This window comes from Penicillium cinerascens, assembly GCF_028974065.1.
Source record: "Penicillium cinerascens strain IBT 15544 chromosome Unknown scaffold_4_segment0_segment1, whole genome shotgun sequence".
NCBI classification, from domain to species: Eukaryota; Fungi; Ascomycota; class Eurotiomycetes; order Eurotiales; family Aspergillaceae; genus Penicillium; species Penicillium cinerascens.
This window is the reverse complement of record NW_026695298.1, coordinates 635,014-660,543: the sequence shown is the minus strand read 5'-3', so window position 1 is coordinate 660,543 and position 25,530 is coordinate 635,014. Positions and strand designations below refer to the sequence as shown.

Genomic DNA, 25,530 nt, shown 5'->3' with positions numbered 1-25,530 from the left:
CAGAGGTCGAGCGTAGTCTTGCTCTCATCTGAATGTATACTAAACAGAGAGCTGAATTGATTCTATTAGGCTGGAGAATTAGACCAGCCATTCAAGGTTGGTCGTATCGTCGCCCGAAGCCTAAGTATATCCGAAATCAAGCTGCAGGTTTCACAACACACAGCAGTCTACAATATGTCAGCAATTGTAGAGAAAACAAAGCAAACTCAGAAGAATAAATTCAACTAACCTTCTAAGTCCCTCCTTCAACGCACTCTCATCTTGTGAAAACACCAACCTGAACCACCCGGCGTCTTTCCCATGCTCCTCACCAGGATGGAGAAAGACGCCAGCGTCAACAAGCTTCTGCGCCAAAGTAAACTCTCGTTCTCGGATAGAGGCGCCTTCAGGAAGGAAAGGAGAAAGGTCGATGTAGACGAAGAAGCCGGCATTTCTGCACTGATTTAGTGAAGACTTAACTATGCGGTGTGTATTGACTCACCCTCCCTTGATATAGTTGATCCCAGCCCGGTCCAACGTGGAAGTCGTCAACTTATAGCCTGCAGCTAGACTTGCTCTTGTCTTGGCTGTGAAGCTTTCGACGAAGTCCTGGTCTTCTAGGATGGCCATTCCAATTGTGACGGCTGCTTGGGAAGGGCTGTGAAATCTCCTTAACCAGAGTTAGCTTTATAGGTCGTATAAAGTAGCAGTATTTAACGGCTTATGGATCAGTCATTGGTCTCAGGATAGACATACGAACACATCTTGCATGCTAAGCGCAGCTGCTCGTTTTGAGTTACCAGGAACCCGAGGCGAAGGCCGCCGGAGGCAAAGTCCTAAACCAAAGTCAGTATGAATCTGGACTCTTGTTTCTAAATGATGTCTTCCTTACCTTGCTGAAGCCATACAGGACATGTACAAGGTCAGGATCTATCAGATCCTGCAAATTCAGCGAAAGAATTGAAGTGAATGGCACGGCCTCGGGATTGCCAGTGTCAAAGACACACGACGCATAAACCTCATCACTAATAAGGTGGAGCCTATGTCTATCACAGAACCGGGCGATGTGCTTCAGCGTCTTAACCGGGTAGCAGCGGCCTGGGTTGATGGGTTAAATGAGCATCCGTGTATAATCCGAGAGAAACACCCATGCTGCGACAAGCTTACCGACTGGGTTATGCGGGTTAACCAGAAGAACGGCCCGGATATTCACACCCCGCTCTTTGGCATCTGCCAAAGCCTGCTCATACTTCTCCGCCACATCGGGCATAAACGCCTCCTCCGTGTCAGTGTCGGCATATACAATCTCGACTCCAGCTTCAATACCATAGTCTAGTTCAAAACGGCCATAGACTGGCCGGCTGACGAGTATGCCTTCGCTGGGAGCTGCTAGGTTGTACCCAAGCATATGACCCAACGAGGTCGGAGAGTCAGCAACAAAGACATCCTCTGGGTTAATCGGTGCATGTGCCTTCAGGGCTCGGTCCATATGGGCGGCTGCGACATCAGGGAGTCGGGCATTTGAGACTGTAGTGGAGCGGTAGCTGATTGAATCCACCGAGAAGACGACCTAGAGATCTGTTAGATGTTTGAGGCACACTTCCAAGGTGAGGACTATGCTATTTAGAACCTTTTCGTTGATGAATTTGACTATTTCTTCTCTCATTGGTCTCTGGCTCGTTGTTAGTGTTGAAATGCTTCGATGGTAGTAGGTACACACATTCTCCGCCATCCCAAAGGAGATGAGCCCCTTTGGACTTGTTTCTGGATCATAAGTCGGCGTAGGCGTGAATCGCCATGGACGATCCAGTTGCGCGATATTTTTGAGTGCACGAGATGATAGCATTTTGGAAAGTACACAACTTTGCAGCTAGGCTGTCTATGTCAGGGACACAGTCCATGGGTAGTTGAAGAAGCGGTGACGCTACTCACGTCGACGAAATACTCTTTTTATCTGATCCTCGGTGCCAATATGTGAGAAAAAGAAGAGCGATGCAATATCAATGCAGACGGAGAGTTAAAGAAATGTTAAGATCCCACACATGGCATGGAAGCGGTAGAGCGTTAGAGTTGGAAGAAGCAAGGTACCTGAGTCGTCCTCGAAAGAAGTTCTCCACAGCGGCCGAAATCGCAACGACACCGCGAGTGTAAATCAACAGTTAATGGAAACATTTTCCGCAACGGAGATTGTTGTATATATACACATTATATTCACAAATGGAAACGCCAATCGCTATGCTACACGTAGTATACACTTCCAGTCTAGTCAAAGCTCAAGCTCAACTATACCGGTGACGCAAACGCGGCCTCTTGCGCTTGTCTGCTTTCCGCTTCTCTGCAATGAAATTCCAACATTCAATCGGCGGTCGAGATCCAATGTGCTTTCCATTAGGAGTGAACACTTCAATTTGAGGATAGGAAGGCGACTCAGTCTCCGAGTTGCGCTTGGCGCGCACTTGCACACTGACTTCAATCCAGCCGCAGCCTTCAATCAGAATATCGGCAGCCATTACTCGATACGGGAGCGGAGGGATGGGGATCTTCTTATCTTTCACGGCCTTTGCGACCAAGTCGGGCAGATTGGAAGCGGTGACATCCCATTCGAGATCAAACTTCCCAGCCGAAGTGATAGAGCTACCGGTACCTTCTGTCATCAGAACCTTTCCTGGATAGGGTCGTTGCTCAGTCTGCATTTCAATCGCCTTGTCGGTCTTGGTTATATGAGTCTCAATGGGCACAAAACACGCGGCCAGGACGGTGTGCTCAGGATCCACGGGTGTAATGCGAACGAGACCGCCACCGAGAAGAAGAGACTGGCCAGGTTTGATGGTACAGCGATCTGGCTTGACTCTTTTGATCATGATGAGATCACGTTTGTGATCGTCACGCACAAAGTCCTCAAGATGACCACGCTCCATTCCCGGTAGGTCGATCACTTCGCCCTTTCCGCGGCCGAATGGGATACGGATGGGCGACACTGTTGTTCCTGGGAGCGAAGAAACGACCGGTAGCACCGGGAATGCATCCTCGCGAGGGGCAGGGGGCAGGAGACCGTCGGGTTCGAGTAGATCGAGCATAGATCCCTGTCCCTGATTCTGGACTTGGTTCTCTTCTCGCTGCTGTTGGATCCATTCTGCCATGTTCTCCATGCTCTTCGAGCTTTTGGGGTAACACGCTTCAATGAAGCTGCTTTTTCCTACATTGGCCTTGCCCACAACCCAGATACCTCCGCCGCGCCCGTATATCTCTTCCTTGACTTGCTTGGTCCACCAGCCACGATGGGCACTGATCATATGGACGTTACCCAGACGGACATCTTTCCCGGCTTTCCCCAGGGATGTGCGAAGCACCGAGCGAACGTATTCCATCTTCGAATCAACCTGTTCTTTTGTCGCAGCCAACAAGTCGGAGCGCGTGATGATAAAGTTGAGGGTGGGCAATTTCTTTCCTCCATAGTACTTTTCAGTTGTAGCTCTTCGGTTCCGAGAACGCTGCTCCTGAAGCGAAAGCGCCTGATGAATGTGTGGGACTAGCGACATAGGGAAATCCGCAGCATCCACGATATGGTATACGCAGTTATCTTTGTATGGCGACTCGTTCAGGTACTCTCGGATGGAAAGGATGGATGGCTTGGGAGCGGAGATAGCCTTGTTGTGGTGTATTAAGTCATGGCATCGATCGCAGACGTGGGTTATTTGCTTTCGCGACTCAATCGAAGGAATCTCAGGGTCTATCACATCGTCTGGTAATGCTCCGTCTTTTGCTTCGAGTTAGTTGTCATAGACTGGACGCGATAGGTATGGTAATGACTTACCCTGGATAGGCTTGGGCGCCGTCGACTCTTCAATAGAATGCGCATGATCCTCGACTGGACCATCGTGAATGCCAGAGACCGCCACATCCCCCGACTCTGCATTATGCCGTTCGGTGGCATCTTTTTTGGACGCCACTAGCTTCCGTCTCGACTTGCGACTCTTGCTGTAGTACCCCGGTTCTTCCGGCTCGATTGTCTGCGAAAAGGCACCACACCCTGGACAGCAAATAGGAAGAACATCGGTCAGGTTTTGGATAGGCGCCTCTGATTGTCGGAAGCGGGTGGTCGAGAAGGCACGGTGCGCATTCGCGGGTTGTTGCCCGACACTGAGGGACCTGACCAACGACAGCGCCGTCGTAGAACAAAGTCGTGGATGGTTAGTGTGTGCTAATTGTCGAGAATATGCCCTAGCTGGAACTCGTAATACGTCAAGCCTCAGGGCCCGCACAATCGCGCCCCGAGAGCAAGGCGACATGGTTGACGTGCAGGTTTGCGGAGTTCGCGGAGCTTTTTTTCTGCTGGAGCCGGTTATCGATAGCGCCGTCTTTCCGCGCCATACAACGAAAATCAACCGCGTTGTTCTACGTGTTTCTACACATCACCTGGTTCGCTTTTAAATAGCTGGGTCATTGGTCGATGAGGAAAATGTCCTTATATTAGGCCCTGAAGACCATCGTGAAAACCTCGATAATGATACAGGAAAGCTAAAACCCAGATGCGCTTAAACCGTGAAGCAAAAAAACAACAAAAAACGCCATCATAAACCGTAGACTATAAGCCTTTTTTGATAATCACAAGGTTCGAGCTTAAGCGCGTGCCTTGCCTTTCCCCTTGTCTGCAGATTCGTCCGCTTCCTCTTCATCCGAGTCACTCATGAACTCGTCGTCATCGTCGAATCCGATAAAGCGGCGAGGCGCGGGCTTCTGCGTGGGTGCAGAGGGCCCTGCGACAGCTGAGGATATGGCGTTCTCCTCATCATCCTCATCCTCATCCTCATCGGAGCTAGACGATGTAGCGTGTTCACTGCCTTCGCTGGCACTGGTGCTGGACCCGCCCAGAATCGCGTCGCGAAGATTGTCGGTCCATGTGTCGTCTTTCAAGGCCGCCATGACTGCTTCGTGGAGCTTTTCAGACATCTCTTCCTTGTCCTCCATCCACTGACCATCAACCTTTTGCTTTCCGCCACCGTTCTTCAACTCCTCTTGGCGCTTTTCTGCCATGTCAACAACGGCCTGCCACCGGCGGCGGCGCTCTTCTTTTTCTTTTTTATCCATCTCAGGCTTGACTGCGAGGTACTCGGCGAGTGCCTTGGCTTCGTTGACGGTGCGCAGACGGCGGCCATCGAGGTTGCGACTCGAGCTATTGTTGTCGCCCTGGTTGCGCTTACGCTTGCTGGACATGCGGCCACCAGCAGCACGCAGCTGCGATCCGAATCCACCCTTACCACCGCATAGGGGAACCGACAGGCGGAGCGGCAGAAGTGTTGATGCACCGGAGTCGCCATCACGAGCAGTCACGAGAGATTGCAAGGTATCGGCAGAGGAGACGATTTGCTTGTTGTTGGTCGTAGTAAGGATAAGGGACTGAAGAGAGAGTGGGGAAGGAAGGTATGATGCGACCTTCTCCGTCAGGTCGGAGATTCTGGAAGTCGAAGGTAAGGTGAAGGAAAGGGTGGATGGAAGCGATAGTCCAGGGAAGGACGACAGCAGAACGTTGACGTTAGATGACGCCATCTTGAATAGAATGTTGTAGATGATCTCCGACTAAGCGTGGAGAAGCAGTGGCAGTTCAAAGACACTGAAGATAAGATGGCGATGCAGGCTGGAGATCGGAGGTCATGTGATGCCAGGCAGATCATAGATGACTCAGCGATGGAAAGGTCACCTGATCGATAGGGTGCAAACCCTAGCGAGGACCCCGAAATGGAACGCACTTTTCTCGCGCCGCTGCTCCACTCTACGTTCTTTAAATCACCCATCTTTTCTGGCGTTGTCAAAGCGATTCCCCGAATTGCGCCAGGAACTCGCGACAATGTATGTTGACGGCCCTACACCCTCTTCTTTTGCATGGTCACTAATAGTGTTTTAGGCTTATCCCCAAGGACGACCGCAAGAAGATCCACGAGTACCTCTTCCGTGGTATGTAACGAGTCCCCTCGCCGCCACTAGGCTCCCCAACCTGCCCGGCGTCATTGCGCATGAGCGGGTTGAGACGAACTCGAACAAATTGACTGACTTTTGATCTTCAGAGGGTGTGCTCGTGGCCAAGAAGGACTTCAACCTTCCCAAGCACGGTGACATTGACACCAAGAACCTTTATGTAAGATGCGCCTTTCGACATCGTTGGCTCGCAGCGCAGTCTCGCTAATATAAACATTTCCACAGGTCATTAAGGCTCTGCAGTCTCTGGACTCCCGCGGCTTCGTCAAGACCCGCTTCTCGTGGCAGTACTACTACTACACCCTCACCCCCGAGGGTCTTGACTACCTCCGCGAGTGGCTCCACCTCCCCGCTGAGGTTGTCCCCGCCACCCACATCAAGCAGCAGCGTTCCCACGCTCCCCCCCCGCGGCATGATGGGCGGTGAGGAGCGTGAGCGCCGTCCCCGCGCTCCCCGTGAGGGTGGCCGTGAGGGTGGCTACCGCCGCCGCGAGGAGGGTGGCAAGGAGGGCGGTGCCCCCGGCGAGTTCGCTCCTTCTTTCCGTGGTGGCTTCGGCCGTGGCCGTGGTGCTCCCCAGTAAAGGAGAGGCCTTGGTGTCCTGTCATCCACTGCTCGGTCATCCTAGGGACTGATGTTGTCGGTACTCGGTTCTGAGTAGGTCCCAAGAAATTGGGTTCTGAAACGAACTGTTACTCGCGCATCTCTATACGTCCCCTTCTGTCTGAGACCTGGGGATACGGAAAACAAAAAAGTTAAATGAGATCACTGGCTTTATGATGTAGCTAGACTCAATGGCAAACTCATGACCTCAGTGCCTTGCGCTTTACCGTAGATGATCGTATAATATCTTGTTGATTATAGCATGCTGAAATATCCATTGTATCTACACTGCCCCGACAGCTCTCGATCTATGCGAACCTCTTCCGGTCATATCGCACGACGGCCTGCAGGATCACAGATGCTCCGGTTGCACAATCGTCCGCCGAGCAGAATTCTTCAGGATGATGGCTTAGCCCATCCCTGCATGGAACGAAGATCATGCTAGTTGGAACTCTCTTCGAGGTAAACACGCTATCATGGCCAGCACCACTCATGATCGGCCGGACCAGTGACTTTGTATCTGCCACCGGAGCATCCGCAACAACGGCATAGGCTGAATCTTGCACACAGCCGATACAATCTTCATGGAATTTCACAGCGGGCGAGTCGAAGTCAAGTGTCCACTCCACACGACAAGGCTTCCCGATCCCAGCGCCTTCCTCTGCCGCAATGCCATCAAAGTCCTTGCGCAACTCCTTCTCTACCTCGGCCACCAGCTCTGTCTCTGGGCCACGGATGTCCAAGCTAAAGCTCACTGTGCCGGGGACGGTATTTACACTTCCGGGTTTCGCCTCGACAATGCCCACGCTAGCAAGACATCCTCGAGATTTGGCAACTTCTCTAGCCCTGACCATCATGCGGGAAAAGGCATACAAAGCATCTGCGCGGTGCTCGAAAGCCGTTGTTCCCGTGTGTGTATCTCTTCCGATCACGTTCAGTCGGTACCATCGATAAGCCTGGACTGCTGTGACCACACCAACTCGCTGACCAGCCGACACAAGATGTGGACCTTGTTCGATATGCAACTCAAAGTGTGCCGCCATTGGTGTTGACTTATATGAGCAGGGTACACTGCCCAGGTAATCGATCTTCTGTAAAGCACTCTTCATTGTCTCCGGGGCCGAAGCAGCCGTGGGCAGCGACGCAACTGTCGGCACCTCCTTGAGGCCATGGGCTTTGGACAGCGGGATGCACTCTGCCCATATGCCGGAAGAGATCATGCTAACCGGGAATCGAGCGCCCTCTTCACTGCAATAGAGTTAGTGATTGGTTTCTGACATCGAAAGACTGCCGTCTTACTTGGTCCAGTTCACAACCCCAACGCCTCCCTCTGTTTCAAGACCCATCTCATCCATTCGCTTGAGGGCCTCTACGCCGGACAAGACGCCCAGTATTCCATCATAGCGGCCTCCGGTTGGCTGGGTATCGAGGTGACTTCCGATAAAAGTGGCCGGAACGTCCGTCCTCTTGCCGGGACGCACAGCGAAAATGTTGCCCATCTCGTCGACGGTAATCTGGCATTTAAGGTCTTTCATGGTTTGGATGAACCAGTTCCTAACGCTCTTGTCTTCCTCGGACAGAGCAAGGCGCTGCATGCCGGTGTCTGTCGATCCATCTCCCCATCGGATACCGTAACCCCATTGACATGAGTGGTGAAGGTCCTTTGCCAATCGCTCCTTGTTAACTCTCAGCGCCGACACCTCGGCTTCAGATAATTCAGTAGTCAACATGGCCTGATAATGCGACGTTGAGAAGGACTTGAGAAGGGGCTTCCGAAAGGCCGGTTTGGTTATTGGAAGATGCGACAATTTAGGAGTTGACCTCGACAAGGTCGTACGCAGTGGATTTATCCCTGCCATGGTGGAACGTGGATGATTTTATAAACGGAGCTCTCTCCAATTAAAAGGTAACGTTGTGATTGATAAGAGAGCGGGGGATGCAGCGGACAAAGTCCGCCCTTGATAGCGTTGCCGATATACAGTCCCCCGCATTGTTGGAGGTGGCGCATTCTCCATTTCAGTGCTCAGGCTTCATCGCTACAAATCAACTATCTCTTTCTTTCAAATCACAGCCCTTCAAAGATTAAAGATTTAGATCTCGTACCCAGCACAGGTTAAATTGCACCTGGACCTCATCCCTCGTATATTCTCCGTCATCCTCTTCAATCGTTGCTGGGATAGGTCTTTTGCAAGAAGAGTCAAGCTAAATCCATGTCTTCGATCTCCAACTGGGTAGTCAGGAGTCTGAGAGTGATTAATTACCCGCTGATTCCATACGAGAAAAGTGCCAGCTTCATAGCGGATCTGACGAGAGAATTCGCCGTCTGGCGATGTGATCCAAGAGAAAACGAGAAGGAAGTCCGACTCTACCTGATCGAATCAGACGATTTTTCTCCCTGTAGACCGGATTGCCATCCGAAGAGACTCGGTATTAGAGACTGTGCGACGGCATATGCGTGTTCAAGAACAAATCTATAAAGAGCCTTCTAAATGAACAAGCCCAACGGGGTGTGCAGCTAGAAGCATCCCGAGTCGCATGACGGCTTTCTGGTTTGTTTTTCAGGGATTCGATCCGTGCGCCATTGAACTGGGCTATGGTCGGTCAGAAATTTTTAGGTAGTAGAAAATATCCAAACGCGATTTGTGTGTGGGCCTTTTGACCCAAAGTGGTCCATGACTGAATTTAGGAGTCTTATCATTCGGAATACTCAGGTGAGATAGTGACATCCCCACATGACCCCTCGGGTCGGTAACACGGGGCGAGCGCCCGCAATATTATTAGAAAAAGTACCAGATAAGAGTGTTATATATGTCTCGATGGACAGAATCCAACCCTTCGTCCTTCATTTTCAATCCAGTCTTGAGATCCCCTGGGATTCATAGATGGCTCATGAAAGAATATACGGCTCGTTTGAGACTGGCGATAATGCCTCTCCTATAATGAGTCACGCTAGCCTTCAACGGCAACCTGATGAGAACAGCAAACTATTGCCAGATGATCTTCCAACGGAGTTTGAAGCCCAAAGGGTGATCGAGGGGGACGCTAATTTTCATCGTCTCGGTTGGAAACATCTCACGGTGGTCAGCATCGTCGAAGCGATCGCTCTCGGCGCCCTTAGTCTACCTGCCGCATTTGCAACACTGGGCATGATCCCGGGTATTGTTACATGTGTTGGGATGGGAATTATCGCGATATACACCAGCTATATCATCGGACAAGTCAAGATCAAATTCCCTTCAGTTGCGCACTATGGAGATATTGGGCAACTGATGATGGGCAAATTTGGCTACTGGCTCTTCAGTGGCATCTTCGTCTTTCAGCTGACACTCTCTGTTGGATCTCACTGCCTTACTGGCATGATTGCCTTTGCGAATATCACTCAAAGTAGTGTTTGCTCTTTGGTGTTCGGCGTTGTCTCCGCGATCATTCTGCTCTTGTTAGCGATACCGCCTACATTCGCCGATATCGCCATTCTCGGTTATATTGACTTCGTCTCCGTTATTCTCGCAATCGGAGTCACGATGATTGCTACTGGAATTCAGCAGGCGCAAAGTGCGGGCGGCCTCGCGAGCTCAAACTGGTCTGCCTGGCCCCCAGAGGATGTCACATTTTCTAAAGCTGCCGTCGCCGTCAGCAATATTGTCTTCGCTTACGCCTTTGGTGGCGCTTTACCCTCATTCATGAATGAAATGCATACGCCGAAAGACTATGTCAAATCAATCACCGCACTGGGGGTCATTGAGATCTCAATATACGTGCTAACCGGATCTGTCATCTATGCCTTTGTCGGACAGGATGTTCAATCTCCTGCTTTGCTATCGGCGGGACCTGTTGTATCCAGGATCGCCTTTGGAATTGCCCTCCCGGTGATCTTTATTTCCGGCTCCATCAATACTACGGTCGTGTGTCGGTACATTCACACGCGAATCTATCGTGATTCGGTCGTTCAGTACGTCAACACAGTGAAGGGATGGGTGACCTGGATAGCACTCGTGGTTACCATCACCACGATCGCTTGGGTAGTTGCTGAAGTCATCCCCTTCTTCGACGATCTATTGTCCATCAGTGCGGCTCTCCTCGTCTCTGGGATGTCTCTTTATTTCCCCCCAATGATGTGGTATTTACTTCTGAGAGATGGAGACTGGTGGAAATCGAGAAATCTCCAACACAGTTTCTACAATTTGGTCTGTTTCTTGATCGGGATCACGGTCCTTGTATGTGGCGTTTATGCAAGTATTGTTGAGTTGGTAAGTTGCCTGAAAATCCCCTCTATTTTAACCTGCTAATTCGAGCGAACAGATAAGGAAATTTCAAGACGGGGCTATAGGTAGACCCTTTTCGTGCACGCTCGGCTAATCATTCGACTTTTGGTTGTTATATCTGCCGATGAAGTTTAAGATCATGAGTGAATGATAGAGGGATGGGACAGAACTGTGTTCTAGACATACATGATGAGAATGAATAGATTACCAAGGAGCAATCCCAACGAATTATTCCCTTGTCAGTAATTGGCAGGTCATACAAAATAGGTACCTATGGAGTCATAACACGACCTTGGGGGTTGCCCGTGACAAGAATACAAGCTGAAGGAGAGACGGCTATTTGTTTAGTTCTGTTTGAAGCCACTCGTCTTTTTCGAGTTCCTTGGCAGAGCTTCGTCTTTCCGGCTCCCATTGCAGCATTTTTCGCACTAGGCGGAGGAATTTCTCCTTATCCTCTCCCTCGAGACTCGTCTCCCTTTGCTCCAGCGGGGTGTATTCTCCCACGGAAACTCCAGCGCAGAAATCACCTAGAACGTCAGAAACAGTTAGGCATTGCCGCTTTATTAGGTAACAAAACGATAGACAGGTAATTACCTTCCTCTGAAAAGAACTTTTGGGTCAGATTCCCCCGCGCAAGGAAACTTGGCGGCGGCGGACCGAGAAGACGTATCATTTCGGCAAGATGAGCTCGACTCCTATAAGTCTGAAATTCTGGGTCCTGGCCGCTAAACAAGGACCCCCCTTCGAAAAGGTTCCAAACCTGGCGATGTGAATTCAGAAGTTTTTGCACCAGAATTATCCTTTTCTTACCATGCATCCCACATTCCATATATCAACGCTGTATGTCCATGGAATTTCCAAAATCACCTCCGGTGCTCGATAGATATCGGGTTGAATATCTTCCGAGTGCTCTTCGTCACCCAGCACGGCCGAGCCGAAATCGCAGAGGATAGGCGCGCATGGTTGATTAGGAATTCCGAGTTCACGAGAGGTATAAATTGTCCTTCCATCTAGCTCCTTCCGAGGGCAGGGGCTCTGAAGCTCATTCTCTTCAAAATCACGGAAAAGAAAAGATAACACACTCTCCCACAACGGAGGATGTACGAGACATCGGTGTTTGTCTTCAGGTCCGTTGACATCGAAGGAGTCCAGCAACGATCTCACATACTTACGACCTGGATGTTTTTGGGAAGCTCCTTCTATGCGTTTGTATATATTAAGCTCGTCGTCCAGTTGCTGTCCCATTGACGTAGACTTAATGAAAAGCTTCAGAGTAACATAACTATGGTATCTGTATTTTGAATTAGTGAAAGAGTGGTGGGAAGATAATGATATGTGAAGATTTCATGGGCGTCTTCTTACTCCATGTCACGAGCGAGCCACACGGTTGAGCTAGCTCCAAATCCCAGCTTTCCCACAACTTGGTACCGGTCCTTAAGGATTTCCCCTATTCGAGTAGGATAGTAACGACCAGCAACGTAGCCCGGAATGGTTTCCTCCTCAATTGCCTGGCCTGTGGGCAACCGAATGAAATTCGGATTGCTGAAGCTGAAAGGTGTCCATCTTCGTCCGAGCCGTGGCAAGGACCGTAGAAAAGACACCACCATTTCTGAGGTGAACAGGAGCCAGGTTTATTGTAGGGCGCTGTGTGAATTTCGAAATATGGGTGGAGACAACGCGAATGGTGGGAAATCAAGACAACAATGGGGTTATGGATGGCAGGGGATGGCCTTGCTTACGTGATACTCTATTGAGTTGGGTACCCAAGACATGGATGGATTGTAATACAGACCCTCATAAAATGGATACTACGTAACGTCCTTAAAAGACCATCAAGATTCGAACCTTCGTCGATGGTTGTATCAATATGCTGGGCTACGCTTCTTGGATAGAACAAGCGTGGGAAGGGTGGCCAATCACGGCTCGTGAAACGGTCCCGCAGGAAGTTGTCTCCGTAAATCCGATCGCTAGCTTGGGACTTGAGCTGTCTGTGGGGAAGAATCCGGGGTTGACAGTCTTCATCTCTCTACTCTATCAGTCTAGCTATGCCTCAGACGCGGCGTCGTCTCAAGCCGCAGAGGGCCTGCCCTTGGTGTCCTCGAACATTTTCTAAAGAAGAACATCTCTCTCGGCACATAAGATCGCATACCAAGGAGAAACCCTTTACTTGCTCCGACTGTGGCAAATCATTTAGTCGCCAGTAGGTTCAAATGAGAAGTATACAAGGTGGTTCTACCCCTTTAGTCAAGTGCTAATGTGACGCTAAGCGATACTCTTTTGCGACATGCGAGGGCTCATCCTTCTTACAATACCCCACAGTCAGGGCCCATCGCCACACCTGCTACGACCGGAGTCCATCAAGCACCAAGCACATCAGACATCGTCTCGCTAAATCCTGATGAATCTATTTACTTCAACGTCGATAGACCAGCACCACCCCGGCTGCCCGCGTGGCTTGAGACTTTCGTAGATCCTCCCACGGAGTTCGTTGATCAAAGACAAATACAGTCCCAAGAAGCTACCTTTACGCCTCTGGAAGGCATGCTTCAGAATCCATCAGCCATTCAGTGGGATACCGATCTTGACGCCCAAGTCCCTAACTGGTTGGCTGGCGAGGACTTTGACTTGAACGCTCTAAATTCCTCTGTGCTGGCCAGCGCTATAAATGACATCCCCCTTTTGGTGTGCCACGATGACGAGACGACTGTCTGGTCGCTATCGGACCCTCCAATAAATGTTGATGAAGATCGCGAGGAATACCGTACTCGTCAACACTGGTTCAGTTTCATACCCGCGGGTGATACTGGGCATGCTACTCCTGATATGATGCCCGAGCGGACAGAAGTTGATGACCAGTATCGAGAAGGCCTTTCAAGATGTCTACAACAGCGGGTCATGGCTGAGCCTTTGCCTTCCACCGAGTTTCTAGTGAGTCTCCATACTTGATACCACGGCATGAGATTCTAATTACGACCAGAACCAATGTGTCCAAATGTACTTTACACGATTTAGTCCCATTTTCCCCGTTGTTCATCCTTCTACATTCCGACCTTCTCCAAAACACTCACTGTTACTTCTGTCGATCTGCTCAGTCGGTTGTCTTTTCGTCGGTTCCAATTATGCTATCGCTCAGGGCTCGAGAATCTTTGAGAGACTACACAAAGCTATTCTTGCTTCGGTCGGTATTCTCTGTCCATATGTATGCAAATTTTGAAACTGACTTGACAAGTGGGAGAAATACTTCGCCAAAGGAAAAGAGGAAACCCTGGCCATGATTCAGGCTGCTTTAATTGGGCAGACATTTGCCATTCTGTCGGGGGTAACTGATCTCGTAATTGCCACTCTTCTTTATCTCCGCTAACTCGATGAAAGAATCCAAGACACCTGCTTATTGCGCAAGCATTCCATGGAACGGTAGTAAACGTGAGTATGACCACTATCATTGGGAATAGCGCGACGCTTGATCTAACATTTGATTCAGTGGGCTCGAAGATGTAAAATGTTCCAAGTCCGCCAAGCAGATGATCTCTTACCCGGTGGTGGTCTATCCGTATGGACTCTGGAACAACGCTGGAAATCCTGGGCTCATGCCGAAGAGCAAATAAGGGTCGCGACAGGCCACTATATTCAGGACACAGAGCTCTCCACGTTGCTTATGAGCCGTCCAGTGCTGAAACATTCCTCATCAGTTATTCCAGTTACATCCAGCGACAGCCTCTGGGAGGCGAAATTTACATCTGGATGGAATGCTTTGAACGAGGAGCGAAAAGCAACGACCCCATCCAAGTCTGAATTCACAGAAGTCTCTGGATTTACTCAGTTCACGATGCTGGAAGGTCTTATTGCCTCCGTGGTCGACAATCGCTCATTAAATACAGGGCTTCGTGAAGATGTCCGAGAAGAGTTTGAACGCTGGCTATCTCGGTTTTATGATAACTTCCTGAAGGGAAATGCTCCTCGCTCGTCCAGTCCGTTCTGCCTGGAGCTTCTCTGGCACTCCGCATATCTAGCTCTATTTGTGGACTTCGATCGTCTGGAACTTGTCACGGGTAGAGAGGGATATGCGCAGTCCCTTCTGCATCTTGACTACATCCAAAAGTGGGCCTGCTCCCAGGATGGTCGGCGCTGCGCTCTTCACGGGGCCTTGATACTTCGCAAGGCCCAAGACATGACACTAGGGGTAGAGCCTGCCATCCATGTGCCTCGCGTTCTATACCAGGCGGCTATGGTATGGTTCGCGTATCTCAAGTTTGGCCTTGACAATCATGACTCTCCGAAAGACTTTTCAGAGCTCACCAGTCTCAATGTGAACTGCCAAGCTCTTCTCTTTGAATCAAATGGCTTCAAGATATCACGACCAAAGATCAAGGAGTCCAGTACTCTGAGTGGACTTGTGGATTTGTTGCGTCGGATTGGCCACTGGGGAATTTCGAGGAAATTTGCTGATCAGTTGGTTTGGATGATGCAAGGAAATACCGAGGAAGAGTCGAGCAGTAGTACCCTCCTGTAAGAGCGGCTGAAAAATTTACATAATGAATAAGAATACAGTTGTGAAGGCTTGCAAGTTCATATGGATACGTGTTTGTACATGTTTTGATTCCAGGATGGCTGTCATCTATTGTTCAATATTTGCAAACAACTTGCCAATCACAATCTTCAAGTCCTCCTTGGTATCACATGCAGCGAATATGAACCTATCCTGCCGGAAGATGGCAAATCGCATGCCTTTCAACGCTTTTCCCAGATATAACGGGTCATAGAACTCCGGCGCCGGTCGTCTTTCACACAAGGGAGACTTGGCAAACTCCTCACCAGTGGCAAGCCGATAGATATTGTCTTCCTTTGCACAATACCCGCGACCCATGTCCTCAACCAAGAATGTCGCTTCAGATGCTAGGATCTCTCCTTTGGACACTTCGTCAATGCCAGCAACAATCTCTCGAGAGGAAGAGACCTCATCTGCGCTTTTGACATAGACCAGAAACTGAAACAGGCCCTTCTTCTGCTGTCCAAATATCACGTCATCCGTGAAAAGAACATTTCCGTCTGGTCTCGCAACTTGTTTGCAGTACACTTGGGGAAGACAGAGACCACCGTTGAACTCTGGAAGAAAAGGCAGCCCTTTGGAATATTCATATCGCACCATCCCTTCCTTTCGACGCCCGAGTGATAATTCGTGGCGCCATGCTGGGACGAGCTGTATCAACCAGAGATAGATACCGCGTGCGAATATCTTCAGGGGGTTACTCTCCGTTACAAATTTTCCATTCTCAATAGTTGACGCGAGCGACTTCTCAAGTTGCTGCTTGCGTTCTGTGTACCAAGCCTTCAAGACGTCTTCATGAAATCCAGGCCTTTGGCTTTGATTTCGACAAAGAAGGGAGAGACGCCACGCTAGCGACGCAGCGTCTCGGAAACCTGATGCAATACCTTGTCCGCCAACTACATACGTGCTTATCAGCTGGGGCCTTTGGGCGGGATCGTCTGTAGGGAACAAAACCTACAGGGAGGGAAAACATGTGCAGCATCGCCACACAAGACTACTCGACCATGCGACCATCTGTTGCAGCTTCGAGCGGAAAATTTGAATGGCCTCGAACGAAGAACTTCAATGCAGTCTTCTGGGAATGACACGTCCCCTGAAAGGCTAAGTGAAGTCAGAAAAGGTCATGTGCAGGTGTGAACTGAACATTATACTCACCCGTATCGACTCCCCGCATGGGTAATATATGGAAAGACAACCTTCTTGATCATCTCCGGTTTTGACATCTCGTTTCCGTCTTCTCCACTTAGAATAACGAACTCAAACCGCCACAATCGATCGGAGGGTAGTCCGAAGCGACCACACACGGATGGTCGATTGGGATTGCAGATGAACCGAAAGTTGCGGGGAAAGAAAAGATCGTACACTTGCTCGGGTGTATACCCCAACTTCCACAAAGGAAAGTCGGGGTGAGTTTTGTCGTTGGGAAGACTAATCTTCCAATTCAGAGCTACCCATGTCTCTTCGTAGAATGCTCTGTTGATAGGTCAGTCAATCAATCATACTGCATGCTCTTGCGCATTACCATTACCACTCACTGATGGGCTTGCTCCATGAGGATTCCTTTAGACTCGAGATACTGCTTTCTGGTGAAACCAGTTTTGCCGTCTGCACCAACAAAAAAACGCGATCGTATGCGGCGAAGTTTGTCTTCCGAGTCCTTGTACTCACATACAGTACCCATTTCGTCTTCAGAGAGCCCGGTGATTTCACAGCCAGACCGCAGCTCACAGCACTTCAAAGCCGCCATCGCGTCTCGCAAGCATCGCTCTAGAGCAGGCTGATTATGGCAGATAAAACCCACATGACCGGTGCCGCCCTCAGTCTAGTCAGGCATTAAGATGATGATTAGCATTGATTCCAAGGCTGTTTCATAGTGATATCCGAGACAAGGATAACCTACCGTTCCGTAGTTCATCTCAATAAACGCCTTCTTATCCAGGACGGGCTCGGTTCCCCCAATGAACCTGAATTTATGCATGCCTGTCAAGTCGTTGATTAGATATTGCGCTAGCTCTGGGCAAGCCATGTAATCCTGCAACTCACATGTGCCAATCTTCGAATAAATGGACGAATACAGGCCAAGGCCTTGGAGCAGGCGAATCCCATCTTCGTCCAATGCAATACCGCGAGGATCTGTTGTGATTTCCGTTCCCTTCTCCAGAACGATGTTGGGCACGTCCATTTGCCCCAAATATGCCGACAGCATGGCCCCGGTCGGGCCACAGCCACAGATCACCACATCAGTCGTTTCGCACTCCGAGTCAGACATGGGTTCGATCGATATCCTTCAGGTTATTCTGAAGGCTATCACAACCTCAAGCAGTCTCGTGTCTGTTTATCCTCTGTTGGAGACGGAAACCTTCCCCAGAAATGCGGAGGTCCCGCATGCTCGGCAGGTCCCGCATTCCCCATGTGTCCCGCTTTGTAGGCCGCTCAACATCTTTTGGAGATCAGTATCCCTATATCCGTGATATCCGGACGTGATATCCGGACACTCACGCCATATCCGAGTCTGGGGACTTTTGGTCCCGCCGTCCCACCTGGAGGAGTCCTCCCGGGGCTATTTGATGAGGCAAGAGTCAAGATGTCTTCCTTGGCTTGATCCTTGAATTATCTCTTGAATTCGCTCTAAGTGATTTCTCATTGCTCAAAATGCCCTCTTGGACACACTTGATCCGCTTCGTTGCCGTCGAGGACAGCTTGGCCCATCTCGGCCAACTCGTTGATACTTCCCGCGATATTGGACGCGATAGTGTCGACGGTGTTGAGATCGCAGCGTATGTGATCGATGGAACCATTTTTGATGGCCGCGTCACCGACGATGTTATGCACGTAAAGCAGGTAAGATGACGGAGAGCTTGTCTGTTACAACCTGTTCTAACCTTTCTTTCAAGCTTCTTTCCCCGGTCTCACGCGAAGAATGCAACTATATCCGGTGCCTGGGTCTGAACTACATGGATCACGCAAAGGTATCTTTTCTAACCACCGGCTACCTCACTATTTCAACAGCTAAAGGCATCCAGGAAGCAAACATGGCCCTCCCTAAAGCTCCGATCCTCTTCACCAAGCCGCGCACTGCCCTCATCGGCCCCTACCCCGCGGCCATCAACATCCCCAAGTGCGCCCAGGACGGCACAAGCGACTACGAAGCTGAGCTTTGTCTGATTATCGGAAAGACTGGCCGTGACATCCCCGAGGATGAAGCACTGGACTACGTGCTAGGATATACCGCCTCAAATGATGTCTCTGCCAGAACGATGCAAATGATTACTACCCAATGGGCCTTCTCCAAGGGTCTAGATGGCAGTTGCCCGATTGGTTAGTAGAGCGAGTGCTTTTTCTTTCTTTCTTTTGACTGACATTCACCAGGACCTGTTCTGGTTGCTCCGTCCGTCATCAAGGACCCTCAGACACTCTCTATCAAGGCTATCCACAACGGTGCAACCGTCCAAGACGGCCACACTCGTGATATGATCTTCTCTATCAAGAAACAGATTTCTTATCTTTCTCAAGGTACTTCTTTGGAGGCGGGTACCATGTTCCTGACGGGAACCCCGGCGGGTATTGGGTACTTCCGGGAGCCGAGGGTGGTGCTGAAGGATGGTGATGAGATTTCGGTCGAGATTGGCCAGATTGGAACCTTGGTCAACAAGGTCCGATATGAAAGTCGATAGTCTGGGGTCTTGGTTTCGATTGTAGTCTAGGTAACGGTAAAACTGCCCCCTCGGGACGTGATCGACTCCCGGAGCACAGGGGGGCCCGTGACCCTGAGCAGCTCCTGAAGGCCGAGCGCTGAAATACCCGAACAACAATAGAAACACGTTTATCCTATATGGTAGATTCGTCGATGGAATTTTGAAGATCGTCATGCAAAACAAGGCGAACATCATCTAGTCTGGCAGACCTGGCGATGTTCCACCAACCTTGCTTCTTGGCAACGCGTCTGCAGAAGAGCATCACCCTTTTTTATTCCTGATAAGTCGATCGGGTAGTAACTTAGACTAGATATGAATGCAAGCCAGGAAGTAGGATACCGATGGCTTTCTCTTACTGGGGCTAGGAGCCCTAAGCTGCCCCATTGCTGCACTCGTAACGAGTTGGGGGCTCGGGAACTCTTAGAGACTTGCCATAGGGGGGTCTTGCTATGGTCTAGGAGAGTCTCGAGCAGCACCACCCTCCCAATACCTGCTATCCCATGGTCTCATACAGGCAGCTAAAGACGACCATCCTGTTGTGATGAAATTGCTACTAGAAAGGGCGGCGATGATCCAAAAATGGGCTATCTACGCAGCCAAATCACAGCCAGCCTGGGAGCTACTGTTAAACTACAGACTAGAGGTCAGCAATCCCATGGTTTGGGCAGTTGTGCCGCTCATGTGAGCTAGAAGAGGCTAGCAGATTGTGCGACATGGCCATCGTCGACCTCCTAAGCGAGCATGGGGCCAAACTCGAAAACAGTCTTGCACTACACCATGGCTTGATGCGATAAGAGGGTCGAATCCCGATGATGGTGCATTTACTCCATCTGGAAGTCGATGTCGATCGCTTCAGCTGGCTCCCACCGTTAGCTCACGGTGGAACGGCCCTTCACATGGAGGCGTATCGCGGCCAAGTGCACGAAGTGCAGTGGCTTGTGGAGTATGGGGCCGATCCTGCCGTCAAGGGACGGATGGAAATGACGCCGGAGGATTACGTCCTCTTGCAAGATCGCCATGACATGGTTAGGCTCTTGCGGGATTGGAGAGGGGTGGTGATCCTTTCCTAGCGAGGTTGAACAATCGTACATGTTTTGCGGCTACGTATAGATAGCAAGGAATCTAATGTTTCATATCAAAGACAAGCTCACGCTTTGAAGGGGCTAGGTTTGGCGTCATCTCGGATGTCGGCTCGTGATTGACGTTAAGATACCCGTTCCTGGGAAGGATCTTTGACTTTCCCATTTTTGGGTTTCACATTCCGATTTCCCCATTTTTTGATTTTCCTTATTGGTCTTGATTGGTGCCGTCCTTTCACTCAGCACCTATGCTGTCAGGCAGTGACGCGAGCCAACTTTTCTCCAGGAGTCTGGATAGAACGAATATCGAACTACAGCATAAGAGGTCTGGAAGGAATCGAAACTCGTAAATTCCAAAGGGGTATATCCCCTAATTGCACACAATATTGAAAGTCGGCATCTATATGCATTCACCAACTCCTCTATCTGAGCAACACGCGCAACATCCATGACCGCTCTATGTAAATGATCTATGTAGCAAGTAGCAAAATGTACCAATAGCAGACCCCAGATCTACTGTCTATTTGGGCGCCGCCGCTTTCCAGAACAGCCACCCGGCGGCCGCAACTAACTTCAGTCCCGCCGCCATCCACAGGGCCGACTCCATGCCACCGCTGCTGCGACTGAGCCACCCACCAACGATCGCACCGATTAGCAGCGACACCACCCCTCCGATGCGACGGTTCCGCTTGGCGTTGCTCGTGGGTTTCTGTGCGATCTTCGGGTCCGATGCAATATCGAAATAGACACTGGTGAGAACCACGGTCGGGATCTCGTTGAAACCGAGCGACCTACTGCAGGTCATCCCACCGGCTGACTGGAAAGCGAGCAGCCCGATGGGTATCAGCTCCAGGAAGAGCCGGCCCCCGCCTAGAGACATGTCGCTCGGCGTGTGGGGGATCAGGTCGGCCTGAATAATACCAGCGGCAATGATGATCAGGATGCTTTGAACGAGGAAAGAAACGAAGAGCGTGCCGCGACGGAGAGCGCCCACGCGCCGCATGATAGCGGAGAAGATCATGGCGCCGGCGAAGAACGATACGATGGAGACGAGGGACTTGAGCCAGCCCCAGGGTTTGGTTTTAGGCTGACCGGAGGCACCAAGACCCAGGAAGATGGTGTTTCCTATCAAAGATCAAAAATCACGTATTAGCTTGGGCCATTGTCGACGTCTCTATGGAATCGGTGTCTTGAGTCATACCGGTTTGCATTCCCAGAAAGCAGGACCAGGCATTGTAAGCACTGCTATCGCACAGTCCAGTCAGGAAGCACAACAGCAGGCACACCAGGTCGGCATGGGTAGGGTCCAGGTTCTGCTTCCACTGGCGAGAGAGAGTGGACTCCCGAGGCTCGTCCCGTGTAGGACTGGACTCGAGATCGGGGACCGCTGTGGGTTGATAGGCTTTCTCCATCATGTGTCCGGATGAACGTGTGAAAGATCAAGCTCAAAACAGACAAAGTTCCAAGGTTTTCAGAGGTGATGGAAACTGAACATATTGTCTTCATAAATAAATTGGGGCATGCTGCATTCTTCGCTTGGGGCCATTCTACGGGAAAAGAATCATCACACCTCTTTGCCTCCCTTCGATTGACATTCCTGTAAGCCTAAGAATCTGTTCCTGACTCGATCGACAAGTTCCGACCATGGGATTTGGGCGGTTCACGGCGCAGCCAACGAGAAGCGTGCTCGCCACCACCCAACTCAAGATGTATTGGGACTTGTCGTTCAACCGCATGTATGAACGAGCGGTCGGGTTCGCTTACAGGTTCGACCAAACGAAGCGGGTTTGGGTCGGTTAGTTGCGAGTGGGGACATTCTAACGCCGTGGTCACGGTGGAGTTTAAACAGATAACGGTCAAGTTAAGGTTTCTGCCAATGACGTTCCACATGTGTCCACTGGATGTGCCTGACCCTAACATGTGAGTGCCCGGGATCATCCGGATCATCCACTCAGCGGTGTTCTTAAATTTGAGCTTATTGCCATTTGGTACAGACCGATAAGCGATTAATGAATGAATATCGCGCATCATCGTAGATGTACCCGAGAGCAAATAATGAGACGTCATGTCTCAAAATTGAAATGACAGTAGTTTGAAGTCTCTATAACAAACCGCGGTACCGAGAACAGGAGTGTTGATGAATGGAATGAACTGAGCTGATTGTCTACGCAGGTAAGTATCCCAGGCCCTATTGGAGATGGAGATAGACAAACCCGATTTTCAAACTCGTTTACGCACCACCGTAAGTGATTACCAGCCAGCAACATTGCAAGGTTTATGGTTTGCTTGCCACCTTGATCGATAACCCGATATATCCGGAGAAGTCATGAAATTGTGACACATGGCGTAGACGTGCATGATGGATAACAGCGGGGCTGAGAACAGTGGTCGGTGGATCTGCAAGTACCATCAAAGCACCCACGTGGGGACAGTGCAGGACTTTGAGTAGAACGGTAATTGGGTAAAAACGGGAAATTGACCCGCAACAAGTGGGTTTCATTATTGTAGAACACAGACGCCACTCATTTCTTGTTTCGGGCTAAGCATTTTATGTTACGTGTGCCAAGATGTCAAACTGACTGCATCTACAGTAATAGTTCCAGAGCGGCAATTACATTTGGGCAATGGGAATTGCAATCGGAGAACGGGATCGGAGGAGATTCAATAGCTCATTCTTCTCGTGGTCAGCGTCGGCTGCGGGCAGCATTCAATCATTGGGCGCAGGGCTGACACCTAATTCTTGGGCGGGCTGACATCTATACGCGAGGCCAATTCTTTGGAACTTACTATTCAACCAACGACCAACAATTACGGGCCCTGTTCCTGAAGCGAAGCGGGTCTAACCCCAGCCTCACACCCTGGGATAGGCAAACGCACATAACCTCTCACAAGCGTCAGATCACAGATCCAAAGCCACAGTGGAGCCAAGGAAGGAGGGAGCCACGGTACTCTGGATCTCCCCATCGCCATGTGCCCGTCGCCTCCCGCTTCGGACCAATTTTCGGTCTCGTCATTATCGTTGATATGACACGGAACCAAGGCATTTGGGCTTTGACGAGAGGCGACTTGTCACCTAGACGGTCAGGAATACCTTCCTGATCTGGGCTTGTGCTCGAATATATAAAGGGCAGTGATTTCCCTCGAAGATGTTTTTGTATCACAGAACACAATTCGCAATAAGAAGACTACTCGTTTATCCAAGTTCCCTCTTTTATCAAACTTCTCTCTTTTATCAAACTTCTCTCTTTTTATCAAACCTCCCTCTTTTATCAAACTTCTCTCTTTTATCAAACTTCTCTCTTTTATCAAACTTCTCAACATGACTATCTCAATCACCGTCGAGAAGGATGGATTCTACGAGGTCAACGGGGCCCAACAGGAGCCTTCCGTGTCTCTCCATGTGACCCCGGCAGCTTCCAAGCTGCGCCGCATGCTCAAAGAGACGAACGAACTCATCGTGTGCCCTGGTGTGTATGATGGCCTCTCCGCCCGCATTGCCATGTCGGTTGGCTTCAAGGGTCTCTACATGGTAAGAACTCCGAACTACGTCTTCATATCCCGGTATACTGATAAAATACATAGACTGGTGCTGGAACTACTGCATCACGATTGGGAATGGCGGACCTTGGCCTGGCTCAGCTTCATGATATGAAGACCAACGCTGAAATGATTGCGAATCTGGACCCATATGGCCCCCCATTGATTGCAGACATGGATACCGGCTACGGAGGTCAGTTACCAACGATCCGAAACATAACTACTGAATGAAAAAGAGACTGACTTTCTTCCAGGCCCCTTGATGGTGTCAAAGGCCATTCAACAGTACATCCTGGCCGGTGTCGCTGGCTTCCATATTGAAGACCAGATCCAGAACAAGCGTTGTGGACACTTGGCAGGCAAGAAGGTCGTTACCATGGACGAATACCTCACACGTCTTCGCGCCGCCAAGCTGACCAAGGATCGTCTGCACTCGGACATCGTTCTGATTGCCCGAACTGACGCACTCCAGCAACATGGTTACGACGAGTGCATTCGTCGGCTGAAGGCGGCCCGTGACATTGGAGCCGATGTCGGACTACTCGAAGGGTTCACTTCGAAAGAACAAGCCCGACAAGCAGTCCAGGATCTGGCTCCTTGGCCCCTCCTCCTCAACATGGTGGAGAATGGCGCGACCCCTCTCATCACCACGAAAGAGGCCGAGGACATGGGCTTCAGGATCATGATTTTCTCGTTTGCTACAATCACCCCGGCATACCAGGGAATTATGGATACTTTGCGGAACCTCAAGAATCAAGGAGTTGTGGGTACTCCTGCAGGACTGGGTCCGAAAACAATCTTTGAGGTCTGTGGGTTGGGGGATGCCATAAAGGTTGACACGGAATCCGGAGGCGATGGCTTCGTCGAAGGTGTCTAATGATATTTTGATTTGTTCATTCTTTCCTTAGAGGCGCAACGGTGTTCTATGTCTAGTCAGATATTCAAATTGCAAGCAAATTTCTCATTATTACTTCTCATTCTTTCCTTAGAAGCGCAACTGATTTCATATAGCTAGTAAGATATTCAAATTGCAAGCAACGTTCTCATTATTACTTCCCATTCTTACCTTCGAGGCGCAATAGAGTTCATATATCTATTTAGATACTTAAATTATAAGCAACGTTCTCATTGTTACCTTCTATTCTGACCTTAGAAGCGCAACGGATTTCATATATCTACTCAGATATTCAAATTGCAAACAACATTCTCGTTACTTCCATTAGTAGCCAGGAACGCCCTCGTCCTGGTCCAAGTCTTTGTATTGGGCCTTTACAATCTCATTGACTATTGCAACCGAAGAATTCTTGCAAAGACTCTGCCTCACTTTGTGCGCCTTTGGTTTACTGTTGCATGAATGTGATTCAAACAATACTGACAAGGTTACAAGGACCTCCCTTGACGAGCCTCGGTGGCGAGTTTCAATCCCAGTGCTGGCCAGCTTGTTTCCCTTGACGAACCTCGTGGCGAGTTTCAATCCCAAGTACTGGTCGGCTTGTTCCATAGGAATCATAAACATGGCCGGAAAAGGCCAAATGAATCATAAGCAAGGCCGGAATAGGCAGGTGCAATTGTGACTGGATGATTGGGCTTGCCGGCGAATTTTTTCCCTACTTAGGGACACTCCCCACATTGGGAAAGCTTGAACGTTAGAGAAATTCTCTTGAGATTCCGGATCCCTACGGAACTTCCTCTGAATAAGGAGGGGTCGGTCTGGTTGGCGAATGTTTCAGAAAAGAACGAAGGTACTCGGGCCGACCGTTTCAATGTGCCGGGAAACTGGCGCGGGAAATGGGGGGCTATGGAAAGCCTTGAATAAGGCGCTTAGGCCAAGCCCAGAGAAAGCTAAGCATTTCCGCCTG

General features: G+C 50.1%; 12 protein-coding genes across 12 annotated transcripts; 5 read left to right on the top strand and 7 right to left on the bottom strand.

Moving 5' to 3' along the window:
• Nucleotides 1-177: 177 nt before the first annotated feature.
• N7498_009346 (uncharacterized protein) lies at nucleotides 178-1,825 on the bottom strand (the record flags this gene model as incomplete). Its single annotated transcript, XM_058456402.1, has 7 exons — nucleotides 178-433; nucleotides 482-649; nucleotides 736-815; nucleotides 872-1,077; nucleotides 1,147-1,549; nucleotides 1,595-1,651; nucleotides 1,700-1,825. The coding sequence occupies 7 exons, from the start codon at nucleotides 1,823-1,825 to the stop codon at nucleotides 178-180; spliced, it is 1,296 nt and encodes a 431-aa protein (XP_058303301.1).
• A 433-nt stretch (nucleotides 1,826-2,258) lies between these two features.
• Nucleotides 2,259-4,268, bottom strand: N7498_009345 (uncharacterized protein; the record flags this gene model as incomplete). Its single annotated transcript, XM_058456401.1, has 2 exons — nucleotides 2,259-3,736; nucleotides 3,794-4,268. The coding sequence occupies 2 exons, from the start codon at nucleotides 4,266-4,268 to the stop codon at nucleotides 2,259-2,261; spliced, it is 1,953 nt and encodes a 650-aa protein (XP_058303300.1).
• Nucleotides 4,269-4,599: 331 nt separating this feature from the next.
• On the bottom strand, nucleotides 4,600-5,526 carry N7498_009344 (telomere maintenance SDE2 family protein; the record flags this gene model as incomplete). The annotated part of the gene is made up of 1 exon (XM_058456400.1): nucleotides 4,600-5,526. One exon carries the CDS (start codon nucleotides 5,524-5,526, stop codon nucleotides 4,600-4,602), a length of 927 nt encoding a protein of 308 aa, XP_058303299.1.
• Nucleotides 5,527-5,653: 127 nt separating this feature from the next.
• Nucleotides 5,654-6,532, top strand: N7498_009343 (40S ribosomal protein eS10; the record flags this gene model as incomplete). Its single annotated transcript, XM_058456399.1, has 5 exons — nucleotides 5,654-5,826; nucleotides 5,882-5,931; nucleotides 6,042-6,112; nucleotides 6,178-6,287; nucleotides 6,340-6,532. The coding sequence occupies 5 exons, from the start codon at nucleotides 5,654-5,656 to the stop codon at nucleotides 6,530-6,532; spliced, it is 597 nt and encodes a 198-aa protein (XP_058303298.1).
• A 328-nt stretch (nucleotides 6,533-6,860) lies between these two features.
• Nucleotides 6,861-8,282, bottom strand: N7498_009342 (M20 family metallo-hydrolase; the record flags this gene model as incomplete). Its single annotated transcript, XM_058456398.1, has 2 exons — nucleotides 6,861-7,800; nucleotides 7,852-8,282. The coding sequence occupies 2 exons, from the start codon at nucleotides 8,280-8,282 to the stop codon at nucleotides 6,861-6,863; spliced, it is 1,371 nt and encodes a 456-aa protein (XP_058303297.1).
• A 1,152-nt stretch (nucleotides 8,283-9,434) lies between these two features.
• Nucleotides 9,435-10,908, top strand: N7498_009341 (uncharacterized protein; the record flags this gene model as incomplete). Its single annotated transcript, XM_058456397.1, has 2 exons — nucleotides 9,435-10,799; nucleotides 10,852-10,908. 2 exons carry the CDS (start codon nucleotides 9,435-9,437, stop codon nucleotides 10,906-10,908), a joined length of 1,422 nt encoding a protein of 473 aa, XP_058303296.1.
• Nucleotides 10,909-11,150: 242 nt separating this feature from the next.
• Nucleotides 11,151-12,421, bottom strand: N7498_009340 (uncharacterized protein; the record flags this gene model as incomplete). The annotated part of the gene is made up of 4 exons (XM_058456396.1): nucleotides 11,151-11,341; nucleotides 11,409-11,574; nucleotides 11,625-12,105; nucleotides 12,177-12,421. 4 exons carry the CDS (start codon nucleotides 12,419-12,421, stop codon nucleotides 11,151-11,153), a joined length of 1,083 nt encoding a protein of 360 aa, XP_058303295.1.
• A 934-nt stretch (nucleotides 12,422-13,355) lies between these two features.
• On the top strand, nucleotides 13,356-15,324 carry N7498_009339 (fungal specific transcription factor domain-containing protein; the record flags this gene model as incomplete). The annotated part of the gene is made up of 5 exons (XM_058456395.1): nucleotides 13,356-13,742; nucleotides 13,792-13,992; nucleotides 14,044-14,133; nucleotides 14,187-14,237; nucleotides 14,296-15,324. The coding sequence occupies 5 exons, from the start codon at nucleotides 13,356-13,358 to the stop codon at nucleotides 15,322-15,324; spliced, it is 1,758 nt and encodes a 585-aa protein (XP_058303294.1).
• A 105-nt stretch (nucleotides 15,325-15,429) lies between these two features.
• Nucleotides 15,430-17,629, bottom strand: N7498_009338 (putative monooxygenase; the record flags this gene model as incomplete). Its single annotated transcript, XM_058456394.1, has 6 exons — nucleotides 15,430-16,256; nucleotides 16,319-16,461; nucleotides 16,516-16,833; nucleotides 16,896-17,182; nucleotides 17,261-17,340; nucleotides 17,404-17,629. The coding sequence occupies 6 exons, from the start codon at nucleotides 17,627-17,629 to the stop codon at nucleotides 15,430-15,432; spliced, it is 1,881 nt and encodes a 626-aa protein (XP_058303293.1).
• A 383-nt stretch (nucleotides 17,630-18,012) lies between these two features.
• Nucleotides 18,013-19,034, top strand: N7498_009337 (fumarylacetoacetate hydrolase family protein; the record flags this gene model as incomplete). The annotated part of the gene is made up of 3 exons (XM_058456393.1): nucleotides 18,013-18,201; nucleotides 18,255-18,678; nucleotides 18,730-19,034. 3 exons carry the CDS (start codon nucleotides 18,013-18,015, stop codon nucleotides 19,032-19,034), a joined length of 918 nt encoding a protein of 305 aa, XP_058303292.1.
• Nucleotides 19,035-20,654: 1,620 nt separating this feature from the next.
• Nucleotides 20,655-21,546, bottom strand: N7498_009336 (YoaK family protein; the record flags this gene model as incomplete). The annotated part of the gene is made up of 2 exons (XM_058456392.1): nucleotides 20,655-21,259; nucleotides 21,336-21,546. 2 exons carry the CDS (start codon nucleotides 21,544-21,546, stop codon nucleotides 20,655-20,657), a joined length of 816 nt encoding a protein of 271 aa, XP_058303291.1.
• Nucleotides 21,547-23,453: 1,907 nt separating this feature from the next.
• N7498_009335 (isocitrate lyase/PEP mutase family protein) lies at nucleotides 23,454-24,548 on the top strand (the record flags this gene model as incomplete). Its single annotated transcript, XM_058456391.1, has 3 exons — nucleotides 23,454-23,663; nucleotides 23,717-23,864; nucleotides 23,926-24,548. The coding sequence occupies 3 exons, from the start codon at nucleotides 23,454-23,456 to the stop codon at nucleotides 24,546-24,548; spliced, it is 981 nt and encodes a 326-aa protein (XP_058303290.1).
• Nucleotides 24,549-25,530: the final 982 nt, after the last annotated feature.